The 15,120-nt window shown below is 36.5% G+C and overlaps 1 protein-coding gene across 32 annotated transcripts in view; it reads right to left on the bottom strand.

Moving 5' to 3' along the window:
- Positions 1–15,120, bottom strand: part of Cyrib (CYFIP related Rac1 interactor B) — a 140,223-nt gene that overhangs the window by 49,644 nt on the left and 75,459 nt on the right. For 4 of the 32 annotated variants that reach the window (XM_087184162.1, XM_087184159.1, XM_087184161.1 and 1 more), the window contains 2 exons: positions 10,809–10,942; positions 6,912–6,997 (listed from right to left, as the gene is read on the bottom strand). The exons of 23 other annotated variants lie outside the window; for them this stretch is intronic. In XM_087184162.1, the coding sequence (XP_087040288.1) occupies positions 6,912–6,984 (73 nt within the window). In that variant the 5' untranslated portion in view covers positions 6,985–6,997; positions 10,809–10,942. Of the gene's footprint in view, positions 1–3,936; positions 3,975–6,911; positions 6,998–10,808; positions 10,943–15,120 lie in introns of those variants that run through there. 5 more of the 32 variants (XM_087184194.1, XM_087184240.1, XM_087184180.1 and 2 more) reach the window with 3 other exon arrangements.

Genomic DNA, 15,120 nt, shown 5'->3' with positions numbered 1-15,120 from the left:
TGATCCAGTGTTATATTCATGTCAACAGACCTAGGATGTTAGCAACTAATGCAGTAAATTTTAGAAACACCCAGTAGGTCAAATTAAATAGTCTAAGGCTATATTCAGTTAATGAATCATCAGTTTGAAACTTTTACTCAAAAAATTTGAGTGTCTACAATTCCCTAAACTATTAATTTTTAACAAATCACTTTTCTCTATCAGAGCATGAATGGGAGCTACTCAAATACAAAGCTTAACCTCTGTAGTTTCCTCTAAAGCCCTTCTTGGATCAATGCAAATCGAAAGAATAGTTTATTTTTTATTTTTTTAAACCAATGACAAAATCTCTTTCCCTAATGCCCACTGCAGCTACTCAGAATTAAACAAGTGGCTTGGCTGGCCAAAATAAACACTGCCATTTGCATAAAATCACAGGGGGAAAAATTCGATGTATCTTGTCTAATTCTTAATAAAACAAGACGTAGTAAAAAACAAAAACAAATTTGTAATTATACTTATCCACAGAAATATCTAGTCATAACAGTTAATAGTAGATAATATTTAAACTGAATAATCCAGGAATCACTTAAAATCTATAAATCTATAGAGGGTTTTCAAGTTAGGTGTTATTATATGTCTGTGCTTCCAGGAAAGATAAGACATAAAAGCTGTGACTTCAGAGCTGCGACTTCATGTTTATAGCTTTGCAGTATTTGAAGTGTTATATAAATCTAACTAGTTATGCAACTTAAATTGCATTCCTCCTTCATTTGGTTATATGATAAAATCTACCTGAATTCAATTTGTTTAAGATCTCCTTGATATACACAAAACAATCTTTAAAACGATCTTAGAAAAAAAGCTTTTAAATTAATAAGCCAACTGACTGTGCTCCCAGATCAGACAATAACTATTATAAAAGCACAATAGTATTAAATTCCAATAAAGATATGAGTAAATTCTAATTTAAGAACTTGAAAAGGTATTCTATATTCATTTGGGAAAAAGAAACATGTAAGAGTGAAAATTTTTCTAAAGAGCAAAAGAACAGATGAGGAGTATCAGTCTTCTCATGAACAATTAAAATTGTGTGGAACTGGCACAAATCTATAGTTAAGGGAGGAGAACAGAGAAATCAAAAAAGGCTCCATTACATGTAACTAGAAACACACACACACATATACACCAATAATTTATCAGAGTTTAGTACACACCTAAGAACTAAGTAGATATCCTAGGAGATGTTATGATAAAAAAGATCATGTACCCTAGAAGTGTACAGTGCAATTTACTATGGCAATTTAAGGATTTAAGGAAAATATGTATCATAAGAAAGACCTATATAAAGTGCTACTAGAAAAAAAGAGTAAGTTTATTTCCAATTAGCAGTAGGGAATGGATGAATATCAGATGTCAGCAAAAAATCTTTGGAAGCCCTGGTGTCTGAAATGAACTTTGAAGAATGGATTTGGATAAGCAGGAAAGTAACAGAATGAGGAACGTATCATCACAAAGCAATGAAGAATGAAAATTTTGTTTAATAAATGGTGTTGAAATAACCCAATGGAAAACTGAAACAGATCCTTCTTGGTCAGTATGCTGTGGATAGATTAGAGTTTTGATTTCTGAAAACTAAATCTTAGAAAATAGAAAGCATTGGGCCGGGGATTTAGCTCAGTGGTTCCGCCACCTGCCTCGCAAGCGCAAGGACCCAAGTTGGATCCCCGGTACCAAAAAAAAAAAAAAAAAAAAAAAGAATTTTAGAAAATAGAAAGCATTACCTTACTTATTTTTGGAGAGTTAATATATTAAGATTTGAAGCAAAGTAAGAAATTTAAAATGGAAATGCATAATCAGATAACTTTAAAAAGTTTACAAAAGTGTTCTGAAAATTATATGGGAATGTATATAATCAAAATAAAGCAAAGTTTATCATGATAACTTACAAGAGGAAGGTACAACAGTAAACACATATTAAAAAAATTCAAAGACTCCAATAATTAACTAGAAATACAGCAAAATGGCTATTGAGTAAGACAGTCCAGGATTGAGTGTCCACTTATTTAAGTTCTTTGAGTATCTGCTTCATTGTTTGTAAAATGAAGACTTCCATTTACCTAAATTATCTAAACATCAATTTTCTTTATTTGTAAAATAACAAATCTCAAGGAATGTGTGAAGATTAATGGAAATCTACTTTTAACATGATCACTCTTTCTTATATAATTAAAATTATGAGACACATATTTCTCTAGTTTGACACTGTTTCTAAAGTACTGTACTTGTAACAATAACCATTCCTAAAAAACATCACAGTGCACATGGCTGAATACATATTTCAGCTTCTGTATCATATACCATGCTTACTACTATAAAATGGTTTCACCAGAAGAAAATATAAAGGTTATATTAAAAGCCTCCCTCCTTGCTATATCTAGCAACTACATTTTCTATACAGGTACAAATATCAAGGTATGTACAATATATAGTCAGCCCTCCATATCCACAAGTTCTACATACACAGATTCAACCAACTGTGTATTCAACCAATCTTGGATTGAAAACATTCTAGGATGAAAAAAAGATCACATCTGTACTGACCACATACAGATTTTTTTTCTTGTAGCCATTGCCCAAAAATATGGTACAATAAATATTTACACAGCATTTACATTATATGTAATTTACAGATTAAGGTATAGACGATGCATGTAGGTTAGGTGCAAACACTGTGCCACTGCACACAGCAGAACATCTGCAGATTTGGGTATCCTAGGAATATGATTCCCAGGACCAACCTCCTGTGGGTACTGAAGGGCAACTGTCTATAATAAATTGTGATGTTATATAATTATTAATACAACGTGGCACTATTTTAGCATTTTAAAACTGATACTATATTGGCCGGGCATTTAGCTCAGTGGTGCAAGCGCAAGGTCCTGAGATCGATCCCCGGTACTGGCCCCCCACCAAAAAATTGATACGATCAAGAAATTCTTTTTTTGGTATAATAGATAATGTGAAATAGGAAGAAAAGGGGCAAAGGGTAGGGGGAATTGGGAGGGGTAGGGGAAAGGAAAGAAGGGAATGGAATTAATATTAGAAAAGGAAAAACTGGAAACAAAGTCTTTATAAATAGGGAGGGAGGGCAGGGGAAGGGGGAAAAATAAGAACCAAGAGAGATTATGTAAAGGTGCAAATTTCCAGTGATGAATGTCATTATATTGTATACCTAAAATGTACCAATAAAAGGATATACAAAAAAAAATTATCTGAGGGATAAGGGGGAGTGTTTGGGGAACATTTAAAATATGTTATGTGCACATACAAATCTGTCAAAATGAAATCCATTAATTTGTATAACCAATATGCACTAATAAAGAAGTAGGAAAAAAAAAAGAAATTCTTTTTTTTTTTCTCTGAAGTGCTATGGTCAGCTTATTAGGTTCAGTGGTGAAAGTTATCAGAAGAATATTCTCCTGAAAGTTATTTCTTCTTAGAAAAAAAAGAAAGGAAAATTAAAATCCTCCCAGCACAGCCAGACGCTGTGGCTGCAGAGCCCGGAGACGGCAGCAGTCCTGAGCCATGCCCTGGCTGGCAGGGTTGGAGTCGGGTCGTCCTCAACACCCTCCAGTTCCAAGTCAGCCAGCTCCTGGAGCAAAGACTCAGGAAATTCTTACAGGTGCCTGAGCCCTGGGCCTTAGCGGCACCTGGGCGGCGAGCAGTGAGTATCCACCCAGAGCTGCAGGGCAGGAGGTCCATCTCTGACCTCCGCCGGGAGTCACTGTGCTGACTGGGAGCAGAAAGGCTGGAAAATTAAGGCACAACTTCATGATGGAGTATGTCACTGTTGTGAAGAAGTTCTTGAATGGCGGGTACAATACAGCAAATAAAAACCATTATTAAAGCCTAAAACCTGCATTAAAAGTTTACAGAAGACTGAAGGAGTCTTACCACATAATGTGTAGACCATGTGCCTATGAATGTGAAGCCTGTGCAAAATGTAGAAAGAAGACATTGTTATTCAGTTTAATAAAGAACCAGAAATGACATAAAATACTGAAAATAATCAAAGATCCAATCATAGAAGAAGCTGCAAAAGGAATGAAGAAAGTGATGATGACTTAGATTCTGATAATGATTTAGAGGACATAGGTGATGAAGTGGATTAATGTAATACACATTACAAGTCAGTCTAGGAATGTGAAATTCTGATCACTTTTTGCCTTTGACAGTGTCACACAAAAAATACTGTTAAATCCCAATGAGGAAGTCAGAAATACTAGGCATAATATTTATATAATTGAAAAACTTTTACCTAGAGTTGTCTTAAGAAAATTTTAAATTGCATATACTAGGATACCTGCCAAAAAGCAGATAAAATCAGGGTGTCATGCTGCAGTTCATGGAAATTACTTAGAAGAATGTATTAGCTAATATCAAATTTAATAAGATTCAGAATTCGTGCTTGTATAAGAACTAAGCCAGGTGTGGTGCCACAAGTCTGTAATCCCAGCACTCAGGAGGCTGAGGCAGGAGAATTGCTGTGGGTTCAACACCAGCCTGGGCCACATAGTGAGTTCAAGGCCAGCCTGAACTACACAGCAAGACCGTCTCAAAAAAAAAAAAAAAACTTAAAAAAAAAAATTAATTAGCCTTAAAAAATTAGTCCTTTGGAATGTACCTTTTAATGATTGATCCTCACATACAAAAAGATCCACTTGGCCAAAGCCCCTTGTAAAGTAAAAAGTTTATTCTTTAAAAATAATGTTTATCAAATGTATAGCAATTTTTCTGTTTTTTCATTTTTCCTCTTGTGAAATATACATCCAAAAATGCGCAGAATTTCTATGTATAGTTTAAGAAGTAATTATAAAGGAAATACATAGCATTTACACAGGGAGGAAGAAATGGCCAGCACCGGGTCTCCTTCATCACCGCTTCATCCTTCTTCCCCAGTCTGTCCTGTGCTGAATTTTGATGATTATTTTCTTTATCATTTAGGACCCAAACTACTCCAAATATACTTAGCTTTGGCTGACTTTTAACCCTTTCCTATTCTTTTATTTTGAACAATCTCAAACGTGAAGGAAAGTAGCAAGGAAGTAAAATGAACCTTTTCATGCTCTTCGCCTCAATTCCCAGTTGTTAGCATTGTCATGCTTTCTTTATAACCCTAAAGATGAGTATTTTACATGCTGAACTATTTAAAGCATTGGTTTTGAAATTTATATGAACAGATTTATACTATGTATATTATTTTGTCTCTTTTTTCATTTTTATAAAGTTTGGGAGATTGATCCATTTTGTGATAAAAGCTGTATTTATTAAAAAGAAAGAAACAAAGAAAGAAATTCTTAACCTCTACAGCAAACTCATGCTCCTGTGGCTCTGAAGTATCAACATTTCTCATCTGCCTAAACAAAGTTTCATTCTACCCATAAAGATGCAAATTGGCAGTGACAGATGAATAGGTAACTAAGGTCTTCAGAAGATGACTTTGTTTTTCCTAGGCTTTTAAATTTCTTACAATTTTAGTTTTCTCTTCTTATACGGGCAATCAATACATGCCAATTACACAAAACATACAAACTAGAAAAAGAAAACAGCCCTACCTATAATCCCACAATCAAATCAATTCGTAATGATTTAGTTCCTTCTAATTTTTATATGTATTTTAATGCAGTTGAACAGCATTTCTTTATATTTGTCCTGTTTTTATCATTCATATCCTGAACAGAATTTTCACATCATTAAAAACTCTTCCACAAAACAACTTTTAATTATTCTATACCATCCATTCCCAAATATTTTGCTCATATAAAAACACTATGTCCAGGACCTCCACATAAAGACTTCGTGCAAATTAGAAAAAGTTGTTCCATTCTCATATTTTAAAATGTATGAACTAGCCACACAAGTTGGCATATGCTTATGATCCCAGCTCTCTGGAGGTTGAGCCAGGAGAATGACAAGTTTGAGCCCAGCTTGGGAAAGGTAAGGTAGCTCTACCTGAGTTGGGATTCAAGAATCCACTGAGCAGCAATGCATACGTGTGTCCCTGTTCTCATGGGTCACACTTGTCTACTCACAACACAATCCCTTAACAACACAGCACGAACATGCCTAAGCCACTGCTAGGCACTCTTGTTCCAAATTTCTCAGATAAAACTACCACATCAAGTCTATCAGACTGGAGGGGAAGGAATTTGGGTTTCAGGAGGGAAGAATTATGCTTCCAAGAAGGCAGACAACAAAAGCAATCACCTCAGGGGCTGCTTAGAGCTCAGCCTGTACGAGACACTGCTGCACACACTTGTGTGGCCTGAGAGTTACTCAAAAGAGCTCTCCAGAGTCCTGGCATCCCCTGGTATAGTATGGGTTTATGCACCCAGCAGCTGCTGCTCCACGATGTGGCCAGCAGGCCCAGAATCCCCACTCACCCATGATCTCAGAAGCGAAAATGTCTACATCATGCTTGACATATTCATAGATGTGGCACACATGTACACCCTGTGTCATTTCCTAATTATGATCCACACAGATCTTTGCTGAAGTAAACATTTTTAGGACACATCAAGGTCTTGCTACCTAATGCTGAACTGTCACCCTAAGACACATTCCAGTTTACTCTTATCAGAATCTTAAAAATGCCAACCTCATAGCATCCTTGACATGAGCCTCGATGTTTATAAAAGTGGGCCTGTGTAAGTGTACGAACACACCCACACACTGCCTTCTTTCACAATGGCTTTTAACAACAGTGGTACCTTGGTACTCGTCGTTAACTGGCTGCAAGAGGCTGAGTACCAAAATGAAAAATACCAAACAAGTTTTGGCTAGAAAGGTAGTGGGTCAGGCGGCAATCAATACCATCAAGTTCTAACTTGCATGTTGAGTGCCTAACAAACACAAGCATAGGGACTCACCTGAGTACCAAATTCGATGAGTGGGGTATCCAAATATGACTGTGCTAATGAGGCTGACTTTTTCTCTCTGCATCTATGTGAATGTCCTGGATGAGAAACCCAGTATAAGTGTATAAAGTTGAGTATGGTTTTTTAAAATTCTCTCTTTGTACTCGGTTGCCTTTTCATGAGTACTCTGCGTTTAAGACAGTGTACTAAGCATTTCGCATGATTTCTTTCACTGAAGCCTAATAACCTAGTAAGATGAAAGTATTAGCTCTTTTCACTCATGAGAAATCAGTGGCTTTAAATAGCTAAATGCCTTGCCCAAGACCATGACTGAAGAATAGACAAGGGGAGCAAGGGAAGGGCAGAGTGAGGGGAGGGAGGGAGAAGTTAAGAATGTGTTTTAAGGAACAACACTGTTCAAGCAACAATGACTATAATATTCTAATGCGACTTTCTATAAAACAAATACAATTTTCCCACTAACTTTTAGAATTAAAAATGATTCATTAAAAAAGGAGCCACAGGGATGTGAGGGCAATCTGGCTGTGACATCTGTCACCCCACTGATCGCCAGGGTTGATCCAGCTGATCTGCCTGGCCAGGCAGGGGTACCCTTCCTCCCTCACCGCTCCATGTGTGTCCCTTCGGAAGCTGCATGCTCGGTCGAAGAGGACACCACCCCCCATTGAGGAGGACCATTTCCTGGGCCAAGGGTATACGAGTAGCTGCACTCCCCTGCTAGGACCTCCAAACAAGCTCTCAAAAGAGAAGCCACAGCAGTCTAACTGGAAAACTTGAGGGCAACGCCAGACAAAGATGACCTCCTGCTTTAGGAACATGAGCACCTTCTTACTCGGTACCTCCTGGTACTGTCAACACCTCACCCTGATTACTACACTCTCTACAGTGGGACTTTCGTGATACTTCAACTCAGGTATGCTTTGGAATGTACAGCAATAAATAGAAGGACTGGAAAAGGCATTCAGACAGTAGGTGCTACAATCAGGCCAAGCTCGTAATTCCACAGATTTAAGACATGTTTCTTAAAATAAATAAATTATCCTGTTTTGCAGCTTTGGAAACATACATTCTGTAAAATTAAATGCTTGTTTGGAGAAAATATAGTTTTTAGTGCCCATTTAACCTATTCTTTATATTCAAAATCCCTCATAAAATCTACACACGACTTAATTTTAAAGGAACAGTATACAGCAGAGAGGTAATGGGCCAGGGATTTAGCTCAGTTCCGCCGCTTGCCCTGCAAGCGGAAGGACCCCAGTTCGAGCCCCGGTACCAAAAAAAAAAAGGAAGAGAGGTATTGACTAGGAAAAATAAAGTTTTAGAATTCAACATATAAGAAAGCAACATTTTGCCCAGGGTGAGTTTTAGATTAGATCAATAAATATTTACTTGAATTTAGACATCCTGCTATACCTATACATGCTCCGAAATTACCTCAATTTTTAATTTGGTATCCAAATAAAAAAAGGTCTCTAAAAGTCATGGCCAAATGATTTATGAAGTGCAAATTGGTTTCGACTATCTACAAATTATTTTCACCATATTTCCAGATATAAGAAAAGCAACCATATAAAGCACCTCAAAAATTGAAAAAAGCTGTTTATGAAGCTTACGTTCACTTGTGATTTAAAAAACGTATAATAGGCCGGGGATTTAGCTCAGTGGTTTTGTCACCTGCTGCGCAAGCTCAAGGACCCAAGTTCGATCCCTGGTACCCAAAAAAAAAAAATGTATAGTAAAAAAATAAGAACAGAAACAAAACCTCTATCAAAAGCATATAATAAACCTAATTCCTAATAAAAAATTAGCTTTCTTTTAAAATCTGAAATGAGACAAGAAAAACACCACCCATTATCATTCCTTCTATTCAACACTGTATTGCAGAGTCCAGCCAGTATTAAGAGTAAAGGTTTAAAAGAAATTTAAAGGATATAACAAACCTATTTTCCCACCAATATGACTACTTACTCACAAAACCCAAAAATTTTAGAATACATAAGTTTAGCAAAATTATTATGAAATTATTATACTATAATTACTTCCTTCGTCCCAAGTTAAAAGCAGAAAAATTTTTCCCTCACAGATATAATTTGCAGTAACAAAAAGCAGTACAGTAACATGGAATAAATCTAACAAAAGCTATGTAACATTTGCATAAAAGTCATAACGCTTTAAACATTTACATGAAAAATCAAAAACTTAAGAACAGTCAAAAGCTCAATAAATCAAGTAGGACAACTTGCCCAATCAGATATCAAATAAAATAGCAAAATAATAATAATTAAGATAGAATGGCAAGTGCAAGGTCCTGAGTTTGATCCCTGGTACAAAAAAAAAAAGACAGAATGGGACTGATCAGAAGACAAACTGGTAAATGAAAGAGAACACACTGCCTAAAACGTGAATACACAGCCCAGCAACAAAATTAAAGTCAGTAAAAAGTAAGAGCCTACACTCTGGACTGTCAAAGAAAGGAGATTTGATAAATGGGGCTAGGGTAGCTAGCTGATCATTCCTATAGAAAAAAATCTCATCCTATACCATACATTAACATACAATTCCTGCGGCATCAAAAATGTAAACTTTGAGGCCATACTCAAATATTTAGAAGGAAATACAGAATGCCCCTTTATGACCCCAATGTAGGGAACAACTGCTTAATTTAAATGTTACAAAAAGCATTAATCACAAATGAAAGGGTATATTTGATCAAACTAACAACAAGAACTGTTGTTTTTCAGGACACTAATAAAATTGAACATATAAACCACTAAGCTATAAGATACTGGCAACACATGTATCAAGGAAAGAATCTGAATCCACTATACAAAAGAAATGCTAAATTCAGAACAAGATGAGAAGCAGATTTTTTAAATAGACCAGTTATAAATAGACCTCCTCAAACACACACACACGTGCGCACAAACTCATGTATAAATAAACGTATGGCAAAAAAAGAAAAACCTTCAACCTTGGCACTTAGATTTAAAACATACAAAATATTGTTTTACATGCTTTAGATTAAGTAAAAATTATAAAATCTGATAATATTAAGTGTTGGCATCAATATGTATTAATAGGTATTCTTATTCACACAATATGAGATTATAAACTACTACATTCACTACTGAATATATTTAGCTTTACTTCATTAATTGAAAACATTATACAACCTGGAACCTAACAACTCTATTCTCAGGCATATATCCATGTACAAGAAACTCTTGTACATGTCACCAGAAATGTACACACAAGTTCTAAGCAGCCTTGCTGTTAGAGAAATGTTCACTGAATGTGGATAAAGTGGCTTTTTCACACAATGAAAATTTATAGAGCAATGAAAAAGAGCTATAGGCAGGCATCTGTAAGAATTAGGATGAGTCCTGAAACAATACATTCAATGAAGTCTCAGATTTTTTACATAGCTCAAAAAATAGTAAAACTAAAACATGTATTGTTCAGAGATATACAAATATGATTTTTAAGCTATAAAAGTGATAAACATAAAATAAGGAGAGCATTTTCTGAGGGAGGGAGGGAGGAGTATTGTATAGGGAAGGAGCAAAGTAGCTTCCTAGTTCTTGAATTAATGGTGAGTTTACAGACTTTCACCTTATGCTTATTAATACTGTACAATACATACATGTATTTCATATATTTTGTATGTATCAAGTATTAGATATTTTTAAAATTTTAACACAAAATAAACAAGCATTTAAAGGCTACCAGGAGAATTTAGGTCACATTCCGGTGTTGGGGAAGGCAGGACTGGGAACACAGAAGATGAATTCAAATGAAAACAAAGTCTTGAGGTTTTTTTTGTTTGCTTTGGTTTTAGATTTTTGAGACAGGGTCTCACTATGTAGTTCTGCCTGGCCTTGAACTCACCAGGTAGCCCAGGCTGGCTGAGAATCCGCAGCAATCCTCCTGCCTCAGCCTCCCAAGTGAGCCACTACGACCAGCAGCCTTGAGGTTTTCTACTTGCCATTCTTTTCCGGCAATTGTTTTCCCTTTAAACAATTCTGTATGAAGATCAAGAGGATGAACTGATGAGTTATGTTAAAGAGCAGCTGAGGTAAAATTCAGTTGATTTCTAATGTGTCATGCTTATGGTAACAGCACAGAGTAGGTGTAATCAAAAACTACAGTTAATGTTTAAATTTTCTAAATTTTATGGTGAAAGACATGGCGCCAGTCTACGGCCATCCCACTCCGAATGCGCCTGATCTCGTCCGAGCTCAGAAGCTAAGCCAAGTCAAGCCTGGTTAGCACCTGGATGCGAAGACATGGTGCCATGAATCACCCTACAATAATCCTCCTCGCTTTGAACCAACTTATCCCAGCACCGTTGGCATTTTCTGAAGCAGCTCTGAAGTCCTCTGTCATGAGTGTATTTGGTTGCACTGTCAAGGCTGCCTGGACGCCCTGAATCCAACCAAACTCATGGACACTGTGACTTAGAGGAAGAGCCAGAAGTGACACAGTGCCAGATCCAGTGAATAAGGCAGACGACGACACACCAACATGTTTTTATGACCTGCCTTTCTCAGATGGCACGTGGTGGCAGCATTCATCCTATTTTTGATCACAACTCATACAGACATTTACGAAAGAGAACTTTCGGAACTGCTTCAGAAAGTGGCAAGAACAATGGGTTAAGTACATTTGAGGTGAGGGGGAGTATTTTGAGGGCAATTAATGGCAATGTGCCTTTCATGGTAATAAACTCTTAAAAATTTAAACACTTAATGTATTTTTCCATTAAGTTCATTGGTACATTTTAGGTACATAATGTATTTTTTGAACAGACTATGTACATTCTCCATCCCTGTTAAAGCAACTGATAAACTTGGTAGGTGCAGTGATGTATGCCAGTAATCCCCGCTACTGGGGGGAGGCTGAGGGAGGATAATCAAAAATTCCAGGTCAGCCCAGACAACTCAACAAGATCCTGTCTCAAAATAAAAAAATAAAAAAGAGCTGGGGATATAGCTCAGTGGTAGAGTGTCCCTGGGTTCAAAACCAAGGGGGTAAGGAGAGAAAGGGGGGGAGAAGAGAGGAGAAGGAGGATGGGAAAAAGGCAGGCCGGAAGAAAAAAGAGAAACCAAAGAGGGGTGGAGAGGGAAGGGGAGGGTGGACAAGGAGAAAGAGGCAGAGCCAAGGATTTAGCTCAGTGGGTCCAGCGCCTGCCTCACAAGCGCAAGGTCCCAAGTTTGATCCCCGGTACCAAAAAAAAAGAGAGAGAAAGAGGCAGAGACCGAGACAGAATAAATGTGTTCCTCTTTCAAAATGAGGTCTAAATATACTTAGCAGGAGCTTTTGAGATAAACTTTGCCTTTTTCCAATTAGAGTATAATTAAGGCCCTCTTTATTACAACAGAACCAAAAGTTGTTCAATTAGCTGAAATTAAAATTCACACACATGCACATTCATGAGTTATTCCTTTTATGAAGACCAAGGCATACTCTTTGAATACAGCTCAAAGCTACAGTATTTCCACCCAACAAAGTTCAATACTTCTGAAAAAATTACTAGGAAAAAAAACCCTAGAATGCTAGGAAAATTAAAATTGTAAAAGCTTACACAATACAAATTTCAATTCTTTGCAGATTTCCAACAATCAGTTTTTGAACTAGTGCTGGCTTGCAAAGTGCACTGAGCAGCACTAGTACAAATAAAGCACAGGCTCTGAACCCAAACTGTCAGGCTCAGCCTGGGACACGTGAACCTCTCTGCCTTATGTTTGCTCTTCTATACAGTGGCAATAAAAGAAGCACCTACTCACTCGGTTACTGTGAGGATTAAATAAACAAATGTATGTTTAGCATTTAAAACAGTGCCTTATACATAAGCTCTCTACAAATATAATTTGATATTATTATTATCGTACAAATCAGACCCATAAATTCTTTCCCTATAACATTTTGTCTTTTCAAAATGCAGTGAGGAATGAAGACCCTGGAAATACAGAATGCTCTGCAGTTCTTGCTAGGTTCTCCGATCTTTTACATCGTGAGCAGTGGCCCATCACACCACTTCCTTCAGAGCCTGTCAGTCAGTGGTCACTGCACACCTGTTATTCAGTACATGAGAATACTCCAGGGCACATACGCTATGTTACTGCCTTGTCTCACAGCAACAAATTGACGTAACATTTTACAAAAATGGATAACCAAAAGAGGGGATTTTTTAAAAAAACACGACAAAGGATCTGTTGGCAAAGATGAAAATCCAGTAAAAAGACAAAAGCAGTAACACTGGAAGTGAAATTCTAATTAAATATTAATGGAATTACAGAAGAAAGCTGTGAGAATGTCAACACTGCCACCATCATCAGGGAAACTAAAGGAACTTTGTCAAGGTAAATTTATCAACATAAATGGTGGAAGTAGCTATGATGAAAAGGATTAAGATGTCCCAAAGGAAGTCACGCCAGCAAAACAAAAAAACAAAGTTTGTATTAAAAGAATTATCTCGGACCGGGGATTTAGCTCAGTGATTCTGCCACCTGCCTCGCAAGCACAAGGTCCCAAGTTCGATCCTCGGTACCAAAAAAAAAAAAGAATTATCTCATGTATTTCATTACATTGAAAGTTCAATGGATAAAATGTTGGAATGATCTAAACTTAAGATAATGGATAAAATGTTGGAATGATCCCAACTTAGATAAACAATTTGTCCAAGGACTAGAAATAAGTTACACAATAGGTAAAAAGAAAGCAAGCACTGTTCAAACTACTGGTAAGGTTTTTACAAAGAAATTCTCAATTCTCAATGTTAAATTACATTGTACTAAGTAAATATTAGTTTTACTACTACATTCATTACGCTGTGCATTTGTAACTAACAATAAGAGAGTCTTATGTCTGAACAAAAATGTTTAATGGTTACAAAACTGCACAGGTGTTCTTACAGTCTACAGCACAAAGTCAGGACTTCACAAAGCACTCTTAGAATTCAATGAGGAGAGAAGTAATTCAATTCAAAGACAGGCAAAAGAGTTTAACACACAATTCACCAAACCTAAATGGATACAAATAAGCACCGGGAAAGATGTTCAATATCATCAATCATTACAGAAATGCAAATTGAAAACATACTAGATTGGCTTTAAATTTTTAAAAAAATTTTTAAATGATTACCAAGTGCTGATGAAGATAAAGAGCAACTGGAATTCCACACTTTGTGGAAATACAAGCCAGTTTAAAAAGTCTAGCACTTATGTAGGATAAATACCTACATAAGACACAGTCCAGGTATTTATCCAAGAAAAATGAAGGCTCATGTCCATACAAAGAGTCATATGCTAATTCTCTTAACAACTTTACTTGCATAGTAACAGCCTCAAATTGGAAACCACTCAAATGTTCATCAACCGTGAATGCACAAACCATGGTATATCCATACACTGAAATACTACTCAGCGATACAAGGAACAATTTACCGATACACCCAACACATGTATGAATCTCAAAATCATTACAGAGTTAAAGAAGCTAGATTTAAAAGGGCATATATTGTATGAGTTCTCATATAAGATTCTAGGAGAAGTTGTGTCATTTTATTGCCAGACTATTTTGGTGGGGCCTAGGTTTCAAAGTTTAATGGGCAGATGAAGAGTAAGCATATCTGCCCTTGTTCCCCACCTTAGGGAGAAAGCATTGTATCGTCTCCATTCATATAAGGCGTTCTCTCTGGAAGTATGGAGTACATGTCTTTAATCTGTTGAGAAGTTTCTGTTCTACTTCCAGTCTCCTGATAGCTTTTACCATAAACAGCTGTAGAATTTAGTCCAATACTTTTTCTCCAACTACTGACAGGCTCACATGGCTTTTTCCTTTCCTCTGTTAAAATGATGACTTTTGGGGTGGATCTTCCAATGCTGAACCAACACTGCCATCCCTATAACAAAACCACTTTCTACATACTGCCAGATCTGACTTCCAATAGTTTGTTTTGTTAAATTTCTATCTATGTTCATACTTTTTTCTTCTATTATCTTTATCCAGTTTTAGGATTAGCACAATGTTGAGTTCCTAAAATGAGGGGAGAAGTGTTCCTTTTTTCTGCTTTGTTTGATATAACTTATCAGTTAAAATGTTTATGAGCCTGTTGTTGTCATATAGGTAGGTTCTCAAGCTAGGAATATACTTTCTTGTATAGGTGCTATTCAAATTTTATATTTCCTCCAGAGTTAGT

This window comes from Heterocephalus glaber, unplaced genomic scaffold, assembly GCF_053883595.1.
Source record: "Heterocephalus glaber isolate CG9 unplaced genomic scaffold, H.glaber_assembly_v1.0 deba00000281, whole genome shotgun sequence".
Taxonomy (NCBI): domain Eukaryota; kingdom Metazoa; phylum Chordata; class Mammalia; order Rodentia; family Bathyergidae; genus Heterocephalus; species Heterocephalus glaber.
This window is presented reverse-complemented; position numbering and strand designations above follow the sequence as displayed.